Raw genomic sequence first — 15,188 nt, 5'->3', positions numbered from 1 at the left:
AATAATAAGCTTACTAATTCCTGACACATAGCCAGTGTTACATCATTCAAGGCTGACTAGAAATAACTAACTGTTTTCTGTAATAACATGCCACACAATTTCTAATGATATGTCATTAGAAAGGAGCTTCAAAATTATGAATCAGCGCTGTTAGCTTTCATAGGAATTGCTTATGTGATTTACACCACTGGGTTACAAAAGTAAGTAGAAAAACAAATGGTATGTTGCAGAAGGTAATACAAGACAGAAGGTAATAAACTGATGAATGGATTGATAAATAGAAAGAAGCGAGGATTTTTCACAAATAATTCTTAAATGTGGACAAAGAAAGTGTTGCAAAAATACCAAAATAATACTACTATGTTGAGAATGTAACTTCACTTAACTAGGTGACTGGACTCATTGTTGGGGGAAAAAAAGTAGACATGCCAGTGTGAGTTTGTGTGTGTGTGCTGCTGTCTCAGGAGGCGAGACTAAGTGGTGGGCAGAGCCATCATAAAGTATTAGTGTCAGTGAGCATGTGAAGGTGTTTTTAGATTGAAGCCTTAATGCATGCTGGCACAAATGTTGGACCCCAAGACCCAAACACTAGAAAGCTTCCGTTTGTCTATGTGTGTATCCACAAATCATCACACAAGCCTTGTATCTCTTTAATTCATGATAAGTTTAAACATCAAAATTCACCAAAGTCTGAACGAGGCACAGATCTACAGTAAAGAATACACTATGTACAATATAAAATAGAGGGACATAAAAGATTACAACGCAAAACGGAAATGTAGGAAACATGCACTTGATAACACGTCACGGATAGGTCGAGGCTGTCGGTTGACATTTTCTTGAAGAGAAACCCATCTTTCCTCGAGATAAAAGTCATGATATAGAGCGGAGAGAGTGAAAGTTTCCCCCTTTTGGAAAACAAATGTTGATATATACTGTATATAATTATATATACTTATTGTGCAAGTGAACTATTTAGATTAGCAACACTTTAAAAAGAATTCAAAAACATACGTAAATATATCAGCAATAAGAGCACATCAAGGAAAGAACAAAACATTAATTATACTGTTTTAAATTCAATATAATGTCCCTCTTGAAAGAACAGCTGTTTTGATTTGACTGCATGTACAAAAGCTTGATAATAATTTAATACTGAACAGAGAGATGAGAGGCATACACAAGCAGCAAAAACAAAAAAAACAAAACAAAACCCACCGACCAGATTGTGCCGTGAAACAAGATCAACTTCATTTTGAAAATCTTAATCTTTTGAACTTCGGATGAAACGTGACGGTACGATGTTGTTGGAGAGAAAATAAAAATAAAAGATAAAATCCTGATGGAGAAGCCCACACACAAGGCAGCGTTAAAAGGTCATTTCATGATGAACGCCCCCTGAGGGAGGGCAGCCCTGAAATGTTTGAGTGTGATTGTTAAGTACTGTTTGTGCGAGATTGTTAATCATCGCACAGCAAAATCACTGCTTTATATTTAAAATGTTTAGCAGCGATTTTCCGAGTAGGAACACCGCTCATTAGTGATGAAGCCAGAGGAGCCGGTTACCTAATCGTCAAAGGTGATGCGCGTTCGGACTGTGTGTCAGAGCGAATCTGAAGCTTTGACTTTTCTGGTTTCCAGCTGTAAGAACAGCATTCTTGCTCAAATTTGGATGTAAAGGTTGTCATTTTTTTTAATGAGACTTTAAAACGTTGTTTTAAACGTAAATATTATTTATGGCAGCATCCTAGAAAGTGGTTCTGGCCCTTAAACCAAACCAACCGGAGATAATTTATCTGAGCGTAACCGCACCTCCAGTTCTCTGTCTATATGTGACCCCCCCCCCATTGCAACTACAAGCTGTTTGTTCTTGTTTTCTTCACTTCTCATTAGTACAGCGGGATTTGCCCGGCCCACGGGTCACCGTCAGTCCCCTCTGAGGCCTTCTCCAAACCACAGCCTCAATTCATCCTCAAGCCATGTTCCATTATCTACCAGAAATGGTGTCAAACCTAAAATGAGGATGTGGTCCAAGCTAATGAAACAGCAACTGAAAGATGAGCGGGGAAAGCAGTGCTGAATTTGAACCCTAACCCTCTTCAGTGAAACTGAAGCTTACGCCACCGACAGACCTGAAGCGTCTTATCATGTACGTTGGTGCTCCTGGAAACTGGAAGCTTTGCTATGTGACTGACTTTTGCGTCAATGTCCACACTAAAAAAAAAAAGAGTCAATTTGTTTCCATGAACGTGAAGTTCAAAAATTGTATTTTGTGTCTATTTCACAAAACTACTGTGAGAGTGTGCTTTTAATAATAGCTTTAGATTTCATGCAAGCAGCTGGCTGCTGAAGAATGTTTGGAGAAGGAATTCCTGCTTTGTCCATTTTAATTCAATGGTATGGTCACGTTCCTTGATAAGTGCGGTCACAAGACTGCAGTACTGAGGGTTTGCTGTTGAGCCTGTATACCAAACCTGCCTGTCAGTATGAGAAAGTGTATGTATTCCTCTGCAAGTCAGTCGAAATTCTGTAATAGTTCTAAATGATCTTTTGGATGGTTACATATCAGTTTGCGATGTCTGAAATGTACCAGTTTCTGAATGATTTATGCCTTGTTTTAGTCAAATTATGTCTGAGCATGCATTTGTGCACACGGACCAGATAAAAGCTGTGCAATCATTAGCCAACTGGACAACCTGGCAGCCTGAATGCATCTGGTAGAGGACTGTCAAGTTTACAGATAATTTTGTATATTCCTTTCTTCCAGCAGGGGTCGCTGTCTCTCCCCGTCCAAATGGCTGAGTAAAACTCTCTCAGAGCCACTTCAGACACCTCGATGAACCTCTCTGGAACCTGCACACAAAAATATGATGTCAAGGAGGAAATGTTTATTAGGAAGTCTTCTGGAAGAGAAAAATCCATTTTCACTTTAGTTTAGTATCTGAATCTGTCAGTCACATATCCATCTACCTTATCTAAAGGGATTTAAAACTGAGAAACTTGTGTTTTTCAGAGAATGTGAGGTTTTGATTGTCTCTGTACTTTCTAAAAATCTCATAAGCGTTGTTGAGCAGTGAATAGTTTCACAGGAAGAACATTAGAATACCTGTTATTATAATGTGCATTCAGTGCACCCTCACAGGTGTTTTCACCCACTTTGGTAAAATACAGACTGTGACTTTGATTGTCTCTGTTTGTCTGAACGCGTCTGTCAAAGCAGACAGCTTTATCACAGCACGTAGAGACTTCTCATTGATTATTGTTAATAAGTGGACCTATTCTTTCGCCGCTATGACGGAAAACACGTTAGAAGCGAACACGATCTATTCACAGCTGAACCGCACAAAGCTTTAAGCTTTGTGTAGGCGAGAGTGACTTTTCAAACTCGAGCAACCTTGTGACTTTGTTTTTACGATCACAGAGGCGATTCGGTTTTTCAGCGCTGCCTGAACGTTTCCCGGGATACATTGTAGCCATAGTAGTTTTTGCGTTCTCAATACCTTTTTAAATCCAATGACGTCTGACAAATAACAGATCACCTTGGGTGATAAAATTAATCATCATCTGTAGAATTGGAAACTAATGTGCGATGATTGTTTTATGATAGTGTGTGTCCTTCAGCAGGTCAGTGAGATATAACAGTGCTTCATTTTCTGTTTCCTTTTCATGCACAAACTCATACAAGTAAAATAATTTCTCTGCTCACTAAAGGTAATAGCACATTACACGAAATAATAACCCCAAGCTCCAGTGCTTTTCATTTCAACGGTGTAGTATCTTTTTATTGTATATCTTCATCTTTATGCTATACATGATTTATTGAGGTTTATTTCCTCCTTAGACTTATCCTCTGCTCTGAGTTTACCAATTAATATCAGATCAGGACCTCATTCAGAGTCCAAGCAGCAGCCATATCTGGCACTTTATTGACCTCTGAAGGACAAAACAGCTTGAGTCTTGCCATCCTCACCTGGTTTGCACAAAGTGGGACTTTTATTTGATTTTCAATAAGAATGGCTCAGTACACACATTAAATGTTTTTAAGAACTGTTTGCTCAAGAAGGTCAAACAGCTCAGATCAAATGATCTTAACTCAAAGGACCGCTGAGCTTAAGAAAATCAGCAACGGCTTGCGTTAGGCATGTATGTGAACCTTGAAAAGCATTCCAGAAGACAATCTATAAAAGACATCAAAAACAGAGTGCAAGTTATCCTTCAATACATGACCCAAGACCGTGACACTGTAGACAGCACTTTAACTTGATTGGTATTTTCTTTTAAACACAGGAGCACTGCATAAAGATCCATAATCCATTAGCGCTGTACTTAGGGTTGAGGAGTATTCACATCCCCAGGCAAGGACTGAGTCCAGTCGTACAACCGGTAGGCTGAAAGCTGCAACTAGAGCGTCTCCTCACCTGGTAGATGTTGCTTTTATTGTAGTGCATGTTCAGTATGCGGTAAAGCTCCGTATCACGTCCCACTCGCAGCTGACTCTCTCGGCTAATACGAGGCGCACCATCCCTGTGTTACAGAGACAAACAAACTCATTTAAATACACTCACAATAAAAAACCAGATAAGAGAACCATGTATAATTTACATAAATGATATTCAGCTTCAGTTTGTTTCTGACTTTTTGCAGTCATGTTTTATGCCCATTGCTATTTGTTTTACTCGCTACCATCATGAGTTCACATCAACATGGCCACAGTGTCTAAACACCTGAGCACTCACAGACAATAGCTGGTTATAAAAAAAATCTATATTTTTATCAATAAGCCTTTCCGACCTCTTAAATCAAGCGATATAAAAAATGCAGACATCTATTTCTCAGCTGCAATGGTTCGTTTGATTATAGCAGAAGTGAATATCTGTCATGGAGGAAACCATGATGCTTCATGCGGTTCCAAAGTCAATCATGCGATGTGTGATTCTCTATTTCTAAAAAAGTTATATATGATGTCTGATGTATAAATCAGACTTTACTTCAGCTCGTCTAACAGGGGCAACATGTTCACACTCATAAGGCTCACTGAAACAATGAAAGTATTGCAAATAAAATGAGTTTAACATGAACCAGTGCCAACCCAAACCGACCGGGTGAGAGCCTCGCGGACAGCCTGGCGTGCAAAGCGCTCCATCTGGATGTAGAAGAACTCTCTGAAGTTACTGAACCATTTAATCATCTGGGAGGTCACACAGCGATTAAACTAGACCATGGATGACAGGAGAGGAAGTGAGCAGGTGAGGACAGCAAGAGAACAGTGCTTTTTTTAAACACTTACAATGATATGCTAAATTAACCTGACTTGAGCTAACTTAATTGCACTTTGTTTGTTATGTCAAATTACATTCAAAAGACATTGTATGCCCCCCCCCCCTTTTTTTCCCCCCTTAGTGGTCATTAAAGTAAATGACCTAATCTAAGGTTTTCTGTTGACACAGACTCCAAGAGGAGAAATAATCTCTGCAACTCCACACTGTTTATGCTTCTAAATCACTGTAAGCTTGCAGATTGTATCAGATAATACCACCTTATTAAGAGATACCCTGTAATAATAATTTATCGCAGCATATGCATTTATAAGTGCAATGAAATATGGAAACAAAAACGTCTGGGATGCAGTCTCCAATATGTGACAGTTTTGGTGTTTGCGCATGGCCGGTTAGCTCAGTTGGTTAGAGCGTGGTGCTAATAACGCCAAGGTCGCGGGTTCGATCCCCGTACGGGCCATATATGTTTTCAAGCAGTTGAGCACCTTTAAACAAATGCTTTTCGCTTTATTTGCAGAAGAAAATCTTATTTAAAATGAAATGGAAAAACACCTCGAGCTTTGAGACCCGACATGTCCAAATGTGACATCAGCTTTTTAACTTATCCACAAAATTTCCTAAAATAACTCGTGAGCTGTGCAGCTCTGGCCGTGCTCCACTAACACCCACTGCGACATGGCCGGTTAGCTCAGTTGGTTAGAGCGTGGTGCTAATAACGCCAAGGTCGCGGGTTCGATCCCCGTACGGGGCAGTTCCGGATTTTGTGAAGCACCAACCACTACATACATATAACACACATGTTAGCGCTAGGGCATTTTTTCAGAGTAAATATTATATGGGCTCCTCTGTATCTATACTGATATAATACATCAAATCAAACCACAGTAATATGGGTACATTGGCTACAAGATTCAAGCACTTTTATATACATGTTACATCATCAGTAGTGAGCAGTTTTTTTAACTTTGTGTCTCTGTATTATCACTGAAGATTTTATTATATCTGAATACTTGGAGTGCACAAATGTCCTGGTTTCCCCCAGTATATCACTGGTTAATTAGGTGATTTAAGTGATGGCCTTACAATAATTGCAGTCTTACAGTCAATTTAAAATTTTTTAGAAGATTGTTCAAACTGTATTTGTTTAGGCTACAGTATGTCTCAAAAGTCATTCAAGGACTACTCGTTTCCTTGAAACTCCTAAAAGACCTCCCAACTATAACACAACTGAACTTATGTAGTAATGAAAGATTTGAATAAATTCAAGATTCTTAAAAGCAGCAGCATTTGCATACTTTTGGGGGATTCGTGTTATCTGAAGCAGCGCTGCATCATTTCAAATCAAGACCTTAAAGATGTGCCTCATTGTCTTGTTAAAAGAAAACAATGTAGCTACGAAGTGCAAAACAAACACTCGTTAAGTGCTGTCTTCAATTATGAATGAATTGCTAACAGCGTAATCTGAAAACCCCACGTGGTAGCAACCCCACGCACACATCATCTATTCATCTTAGACAAAGGAATTGAGGTTGGAACCCACCACTATCAAATTTGGACTCACCAGACCACAGCCCAGATATCCACTAGTCTAATGCTCATCCTTTGTTATGCTTACTTAATACTAAATTGTAAAAAAAAATTAAGAAGTACAAAATTCTTTCAGCAATTTGAACCCAAACGCCTGATAATTTCCTCAAAACAGCTAATCTTAAGATTCTAGGAAGCAGTGTGGTGGGCACTAATTTTAGGGCTGTTAACTGGAGATTTCAGAAGCTTTTAAGTCTCTGCAGCAGTAATAACTTCTGGTCCTTCTTCCCTCACTTGTAAACACCACGCCTGTTTGAAGAAACCTTTAAAGTCTTTGTAATATATGGACTCACATTCATGTCTTAAAGAAATGCTGGACAGTCAATTCTCCTTCCTTAGTCATAATATCCAATACTACAGCAGCCAAACTGGCCTAACTGGCATTTCATAGCTGCGACGTCGTCCGTATTGTTTTAACAATGTAGAAAAACCTTCAGTGAGCAGGCGTGTAAAACGCAGTGGCTGATATACTGCCGTGTGACTTTGAGGCGTGTTAAAAAATAATCACTTTAAAGTGAAATTGTCATTCCAGCACTGAGCTGGTGTACACACACCTTGACATCAGGGAAATACGTCTTGAGCGTGTTGGAGCTGGGATAGCGAGTGTAGAAGAACATGAGCTTGGCTTTCTTCAGATGGCAGGGTGACAAGCCCTCCTGGGTGTACATATGAGGTGAGTTAAGGAGATACATGTTTAAACACACACACACACACACACACACACACACACACACACACACACACACCAACACAGCTCTCATCCTCATTCTTTCAAGCACACTGACAAAAGGATATCCCCCCAGCAGTCAGGTAGAGCTCTCCTCCATCCATCCCTCCTCCTCGCATGCCCCCATCTCCCCTCATCACTCGCTCCCTCTCTCTCCCCCCGTGCGCGTGGCGTGCAAGCGACGGGTCCAGGTGGCCGAGCAAGGGGAGCGGGGGGAAGGAGGGGTGAGACGATGGGTGGGAAGAGAACTCCAAGAAAGGGTCAGAGTTCAGGTAGTCTTTGCGGGATGACGGGAGGTGGGGGAGCTGAGGGTGGTGGAGTGAGCGGGAGAAAAGCTGCTGCATTGAGTAGTGGAGCAAGGGGAGAGGGAGAGGAGGGGGCGGAGGCGGGGGAGGAGGGGGAGGCGCAGGGAAAGAAGAGGAGGAAGAAGAGGAGGAGGTTGAAGACGGGTGGAAAGAGGAGGAGGAGGAGGGATCCTTGGGCTGAGAGGCTGGAGGCAAGAGGGGAGGGTGAGAAAGGGGAGGAGGACGAGGCAAAGAAGGGTGGTGCAGGGAGAGGTTTGGGTGAGAGGGATTGAGGTGAGTGGGGAGAGGTGGGCCAAGGAGTGGGTAGGCCTTTCGCGTGTCAGGTGACCTTTGAAGAGTCAGTGGCATCGCTAAATCGGACGGTTCAGTCCGACGGGGTGGTCGCGGGGGCAGGGCGCTCCCGTTGCTCATCTTGTGGAGCTGCTTCTCTCTTTCTCCGTCCTGCCCTCTTGTTTTGTCCTCCTTATCGCTCATTGTTTCTTCTCTTCTTCCTCTCGTTAACAGCCCCATCCACACTGCCTTCTCCTTCCCTCCGTCGCTTCCCGGATCAGATGGGAGAAAAGAGATGGCAGCGGGAGGAGAGGAAGGAGCGAAATCGGTCATCTCGGTGTAAAGGCGGAGAACTCGGTCGATGACCCGGGCCACAGCGCTGCCCAACTCCAGCTTCAGCGCCGCGGCAAACTTCTGCCCTCCCTCCTCACTCTCGTCATCTATCCCGACATCCCAGTCTCCTCTGACCAAACCTCCGCAGTCCAGCCACAACCCCGATCCCTCCATCACACCCTCCAAGTGCAACCCTCCTCCTCCTCTTCCTCTCTCCATCCTTCTTTCTCGGTCTTTTTGCAGCTCCTCTTTCCGTTTGTGGAAGCTGTCGAAAGGGGACTCGGAAAGCAGGGAAAATGATTCCTTTTCCATCTCTCCGCCATCAGTGTCTTCCTCATCGTACATCCCTTCTGTCATGTCCTCCTCCTCTATTAGCCCTACATCCTCTTCTCTCCCATCAACTCCACCGCTGCTTCCGTTTCTGCGCTTCCTTTTCTTCTCATCCTCGGCCATGTGCTTTTCCCCAAAAGCTCTCCACACTTTCTCCTGCAAAGCCTGCAGTCTCTCCCTTGCCTCCTCCAGCTGTTCTTTCAGCTCTTCCCTTTCCCTTCTCCTCTCTTCCCTCCCTCCTTGTTTGCCTCCCTCATCGGCCTCTCCATCCCTCTGTCGGTTCTCCAGCTTCATCCTCTTCACTTTCAGGATGTCTTGATTCCATTCGACTGCGAGAGCCGCGTCATTGTGCCTCTTCTTAACCCCGAGCAAGTCGTCCTTTCCCTCTATCGCCCCCTCATCTCCCCCTTCCATTCTTTGCTCCACGTGTCCATCCCTCTCTCCTTCATCTTCCTCCACATTTCTGTCCTCCAGGTGTCTGTGTGTGCTCAGGCTTGTGTTCAGCAGCCCTCCGATCCTCCTGGGGCCTCCACCCGGCTGGAGGAGATGGTGGATCAGTGGAAAGCCGGGGGGTCTAAAGGCAGGAGTAAGACGGCCAGCATTAGCCTGAGGATGGATTCCAGTAAGATCTGTGGAGTTGAGAGTTGGAGCAAATGTGTGTATCTGGGGAGCAGAATCATCAAAAAGATCTGTGGGTGAATCCATGGCTGTAGAGAGGCAGAAGGGACACAAAGAGACACAATAAGGATTATAATTGCTGCATTTGTGATATTTTGAGTAGTAGCAAGTGTTTTGCAGCCAAATGAAGTTACATACATGAGGTTAAATTTCATTAAAATATATCAATGATTAAGATGACCATAGTTTTGTGTGTAGTGCTCAAAGTGCTAAATGATTTAGTATTTAATTTAATATTTAAAGCTCAAAACAGAAAAGAAACTGTTTTTAATCAGAGTATAGCATTAAACCTTGTTGGATAATGATATTGATTATAGTGGAAATAATAAGATAACCACCAAAACAGAAATGGTTTTACAGGTAGAAGTCACTGACATGTTTCCCTTCTCATCTTTTCTGATTGTTTTTTCCACTATTTTTGCATTTGGCTAGTGTCAGTGTGACTGCTGGTTGCACGGGCAGTCCAACTCCTCCAGAATGGCGTATCAATACCTCCCATTGCCAGGAGATTTGCTGTGTCTCCCAGCACCATATCAAGAGTATTTAGGAAATTCCAGGAGACAGGTAGTTACTCTAGAAGAGGTGGAAAGTGCCCTAGAAGGTCTTTAACCCATCTGCAGGACCGGTATCTGGTCCTTTTGTGCAAGGAGGAAAAAGATGAGGACTATGAGTACTGCAAGAACTACAAAATGACCTCCAGCAGGCCACTGGTGTGAATCTCTCTGACCACACAATCAGAAACAGACATCACGAGGGTGACCTGAGGGCCTGACATCCTGTAGTGGGCCCTGTGCTCGCTGCCTGGCAGCTTGGAGCTCAATCGTCATTTCCTATAGAATACCAGAATTAGCAGGGCACCCTGTGGTTTTCACAGATGAGAGCAGATTCACCCTGAGTGTAGGTGATAGATGTGAAAGGGTCTGAAAAGCCGTGGGGAACATTATGCTGCCTGTAACATCATTCAGCATGACGAGTTTGGTGGTGGGTCAGCGATGATCTGGGGAGGCATATCAATGGAGGGATGCAAAGACCTCTGCAGGCTAGGCAACAGCACCCTGACTGCCATTGGGCATGGGGATAAATCCCACAAGCACATGGGGGCCATACAAATGAATTCAGTACTCCGTAGGTTGATCATTTTCACTTACGTCAAACATGGCATCATTCATTTCTAACACATTACCCAGTCGATAACAGTATAGGTATACAGCATGATTGTTTTTGAGCAGTGTACAATTGTGCTGGCGGGGTGTGGTTTCTGGGCTCAGTCACAAGAGGGAGAGTTGAAGCAGTGTGTTTGGGGGAGTAGTGTCTGATGAAGAGAGCAGCAAACCTGTTGGGCATGTCTAATTAACCTCTCCTCTGACAGTAATTGTGGGGCCGGAGACGAGAAAACACAAAACTGTTAGCAGTGAGCCCGAGAGGCACACAGAGAGCCAAAGATCAAGTATAAAAAGTGTGTGAATAAAACCGGGTATAAAACACACCTTTCTCGCCCGTCCTTACTGGGGACCCTGTCACCAAAATTTTTACTGTATAAAGAAGAAACAGGTCTTACTAAAAAGGTTTGTAGGGCTTTTTTATGTGGATTATCTGCTCTGGTTGCTTTTCATTTTTTTCCAATGTCATTTTTAGTTCCATTCAATTGTAGCGCACTGCAGTAAGGGCAAAAATCTCAGAGGCTGTTTTGGTTGCATAAATATCTGCTAGATAGCAAATGTTTCTGTTTATCTGTGACTGCACTTGGTTGACAGTGAATGAGTGCCCATCGCAACGATATGGCTGGAACGTTACCTGGACAGCAAAACAGGTCACTGGTCTATTGCAGGACACAATCACTTTCACTTTAATAGCAAAAAGAAACAACTCCAATGTATTTGTATAGAGCTAAACGTTCATTGTGGCAGTGTTAAAGAGAGTACATTTAGCTAGAAAGCACAGAAAAGATCAGTTTCATCAGTGAGGGAAGCGACATCCTGTGGCACCAACTAAGACCTAATGGAAGGGTTAACATCTGGCTCATGATCTTTGTCACATATCGCCCTCCTCTCTTCAGGCTGTCCTTCCTGTTGTGCTTGAACGTGTGTTGTCTTAGACAGTGCAAGTATCAAAGAAAAATATATGTGAGAAAACTGAGGAAGATAAATGCACATAGATGTGGATCACGCACAATAACAGAAGTTTGGAAAAAAAATACAAAACACTGCATGGTGGAAAATTTAGGTGCTTATTACACTCCCAGGCTAATGCTATATGGCTTGCCTACAATTCCTGGAAAAGGTTGTAAAGCAGAGACCAGTGAATGCCAGGCTTATAAACGACAGTACATCTCACTGTTTAATCAAGATCAAAAACACACATCCCAGTTCCTATTTTATATCACTGTGTAACCTCATTTCTGCCCCGATACCCCTTTTCCTTCCTCTCCATTCCTCTCTCATCCTCTCTTCCTCCTCTCTCTGTTATCAGTTCAGGCAGCTTGTTAAGCACTGTTTGATCAGAGTGTTTACCGTCAAACACACACATGAACACACAGACACACACACACACACACTTTTGCACAAAAGCAAAAGAGGCTTGAGAGAGGGCTAACAATGGTCAATGGTCCTTGTGGAGTGAAATAGAGTGAGAGCAGCATGTACGTAGTGTGTGTGCATATGCAAGTGTGTGTGTGTGTGTGCATGTGTGTGTCTGTGTGCCTACGTGTGCATGAGCAGTAGTCCTACTTAGCTTTGATAACACCGCTAATCCACTTCAGATGGATACACTACAGCTCACTGAACAGATGTAAGGACAGGACAGATGTAAGGACTGACAGAGGTACAGGAAAATACAGAAAATATGAACACACACACAAGGATGCACAAACACAAACACACACATCACAAAAAACAATAGCTAGACAAAACAGATAGATAGATAGATAGATAGATAGATAGATAGATAGATAGATAGATAGATAGATAGATAGATAGATAGATAGATAGATAGATAGATAGATGGTGAAACATGAAGAGAATAATCCTCCTATAAATAGCTAAATATCAATTATTCAAATGCCCTCTCCTCTCTACTATAATACAGCCCAGATGGCAAGCCAACCAATGGGCTTATAACAGGGACAGATTAGCTTTTCAAAGCCAGTGCAAGCTGCACAAAACATGAGCAATGACTATGAAAGCCATTAACCACTAGATTAGGCTTAAGAATGGTGCTCTTGGACTGCCGGAGCTGTCACTGGGTAGACTGACAAGAGCGAAAACACGCATGAAACAAAGCACAGATAACGCACTGGTATTATATGATCCACTTAAGTATGTTATATTGGAAAATTACATTCAAAAAGTTCATTTTCTAACATTGGAAAATAATAACACATTGGTTACTAAAATGTTCCTAATACTGGGTTGCAACCATACTTGTCGAATGAAATTTCTTTTAATTGGCGTATTTTTAAGCAGAGCTGGATAAATGTAACTCATAACTATGGATTTATAACATACACAATCAAAAATATTAGCTAAGGACTTTTTTTATGTTATAAATTATTTGGGTCAGTCATTTTTCGGGGCCATTTCTTTCCCCCCCTTCACATAGGTTATATTCTATCTATCTATTTGCGGCGTAATTATATCACTTTGAATAATTAATAGAGTGTTTAAAGCCTCCGCGTGGCAACATCTGCTTTGGCGATTCTGACGCACGAGCGGTCAGTTTGTGCGGGTGCGCGCGCGCGCGTTGTGCGTCCTGTGACTAATTGGCAGCGGCGGACTAATGTCGCAGTATGAAAGAAAATATAAACAGAGCGAGATAGAGGCGAGCAGCTCGAGCAGACGCTGACCTTCGTAGCTCTTTAAACGCCGTAAAATGTCAAATATGTAAGGCAGAGGTTTGAAGTTTAAAATGAACTTACTCTCAGTCACAGAGAAGAGCTCCAGCGGTTCCCCGAAGCCTTCCAACCCCAACGGCCGTTTCTGTGCGCTCTGTCTCGGTTGGTTGTCTCCTGCTCTCACCGGACGGGCCTTGGACATCGGTGCGGGCAGACAGGAACCAGTCAGCAGGAGGATTCCTGCTTTTTCCCGCTTCCCTCTTCTCTGGATTTGTTCCGTAACTCTCTCAGTTTTCCCTCACTCGTCAAACGCCTCCTCTTTACTCTAGTTGTGTCACTGTGCAGGTTTTTCCTCCCTCGCCAATCCATCTATCTCTGGCTGGCATCAACCTCACGCGCTGCACCCGGTGTGGAGTGGCGCGCGGTGGGCGGGCGAGCGGGCTCGAGAGCTGTCCACTTGACAGTCCGGTCCCTCCCATGTTGGCAAGACCCCCAGTATGCACACACATACACACACACATACACGCACTCTGCTGTATTAAATCGTCGCTTCATTTGAAATTAATTGGCTTTTATATAATTCACGTAGCAGTTTGTGACAGAAGGCTACTTACCCACAGACGAGCCCATAAACATGTTAAGGGGAAATTACTCTGACCAAAAACCGAGAAGCATTTTTTCAGTTTGTGTTACAGTAGTGATGCCACAGACCTTCAGCAGCACATTCTCTGCACTGCGAAGGTTTTATTTACCGCCGACTGTCACCCGGTCAGTCATTAACAGTTTTATCTGACCACAGGAATCTGTCTGTGAGATCCAGCACCCCTGAGCATAAAGACAAACACAGCAGAGTATCTAAAGACTCTCTGTCTAAATGCATTCATTTTTAACATGTGGCAGCTTTAATCCGATTTTACACAAATTATGTGAATTTAACAGTGTAAATGTGGATTTATAGGATGCCTTTAAAATGCATAGGTATAATATTTGGAAGCAGCAGTGCAAAGGTACCCATGTTCAGTGGACCATAATGGTCTTTTTTTTTTTTTTACAGATGTCCTTGCTCTACTTCAGCTTGCCTGCTTTAATTACACAGACACCCTGATAGCAGGGAAACATTTTGCTTTAACTTCAGCAGCACTTAGTAACCTGTTGCTGGGAATGTCACCCACCCAAACCCACCACTAAACTGTTCGCAGGCTCTCCCAATGAGACCAGGGGCCGCTTTCAGACTGCAATTTTTTTGTGTTAATTTTGTATTTTTTCTTTTCACGTATCACCTAAATCACGCCCCCCCCCCCTTCCCCCAACACCTCTGCCTCATCCCATCTCTTCCTTTCTCTACTTCTGATTAAAACTGGTTATGCACTGAGTGAAAGGTCGCAGTTGTTATGGAAACAAGGCTTGTAACAAAAGCTGGACACATGGGTGCAGAGGGAGAGAAAGAGGGGAGAAAGATGGAGAGAAAAAGAGGGAGACGTATCTGAATAAACATAAACGCGCGGAGAGGAGGAGAGGGCAGGAAAGAGAGGTAGGGAGAGGTCTGAATAAATAAAAACATATGCAGAGGGAGGAGGAACGAGAGATGGCGAGGTCATGAAATAATGGCTCCATCTGCAATAATAAATAACAAAAGATAATGCTGGGTTTTTGTCATTCTAGGAAGGCGTTTGAGGAACAAAGGTGTGTGTGTGTGTGTGTGCTGTGAATGTGCGACCGTGTGTGTTTGGACAGAGTGGGAGAATGCAATTGATAGATAATACATGGATCTGGTGCACAAGCTGGAGAATACTAAAAAGCACAAATTGTTCACAGAAAAGCGTACCAAAAAGCCTAAAATTGTGTGTCTGTCT

The 15,188-nt window shown here is 42.9% G+C and overlaps 1 protein-coding gene and 2 non-coding genes across 3 annotated transcripts; 2 read left to right on the top strand and 1 right to left on the bottom strand.

Moving 5' to 3' along the window:
* Nucleotides 1-636: 636 nt before the first annotated feature.
* prox3 (prospero homeobox 3) lies at nucleotides 637-13,777 on the bottom strand. Its single transcript, XM_040012302.1, has 6 exons — nucleotides 13,420-13,777; nucleotides 7,659-9,535; nucleotides 7,418-7,525; nucleotides 5,100-5,212; nucleotides 4,419-4,524; nucleotides 637-2,853 (listed from the first exon to the last, which is right to left on the bottom strand). The coding sequence occupies exons 1-6, from the start codon at nucleotides 13,535-13,537 to the stop codon at nucleotides 2,680-2,682; spliced, it is 2,496 nt and encodes an 831-aa protein (XP_039868236.1). The 5' UTR covers nucleotides 13,538-13,777; the 3' UTR covers nucleotides 637-2,679.
* Nucleotides 5,663-5,736, top strand: trnai-aau. Its single transcript has one exon. It is a non-coding gene; the product is annotated as a tRNA-Ile (tRNA).
* Nucleotides 5,954-6,027, top strand: trnai-aau. The gene has a single exon. It is a non-coding gene; the product is annotated as a tRNA-Ile (tRNA).
* Nucleotides 13,778-15,188: the final 1,411 nt, after the last annotated feature.

Source organism: Simochromis diagramma, unplaced genomic scaffold (genome assembly GCF_900408965.1).
Source record: "Simochromis diagramma unplaced genomic scaffold, fSimDia1.1 OVJJ01000604.1, whole genome shotgun sequence".
Taxonomy (NCBI): domain Eukaryota; kingdom Metazoa; phylum Chordata; class Actinopteri; order Cichliformes; family Cichlidae; genus Simochromis; species Simochromis diagramma.
The sequence above is the reverse complement of the archived record's forward strand: the minus strand, read 5'-3'. Positions and strand labels throughout refer to the sequence as shown.

Excerpts from the sequence above, each read along its gene's own strand:
- prox3 (XM_040012302.1), bottom strand. The coding sequence starts at position 13,537 with ATGTCCAAGGCCCGTCCGGTGAGAGCAGGAGACAACCAACCGAGACAG. Across the intron at positions 9,536-13,419 it reads GCTCTTCTCTGTGACTGAGA|CCATGGATTCACCCACAGAT; the intron begins GTAAGTTCATTT and ends GCCTCTCTACAG. Across the intron at positions 2,854-4,418 it reads ATAAAAGCAACATCTACCAG|GTTCCAGAGAGGTTCATCGA; the intron begins GTGAGGAGACGC and ends TTTTGTGTGCAG.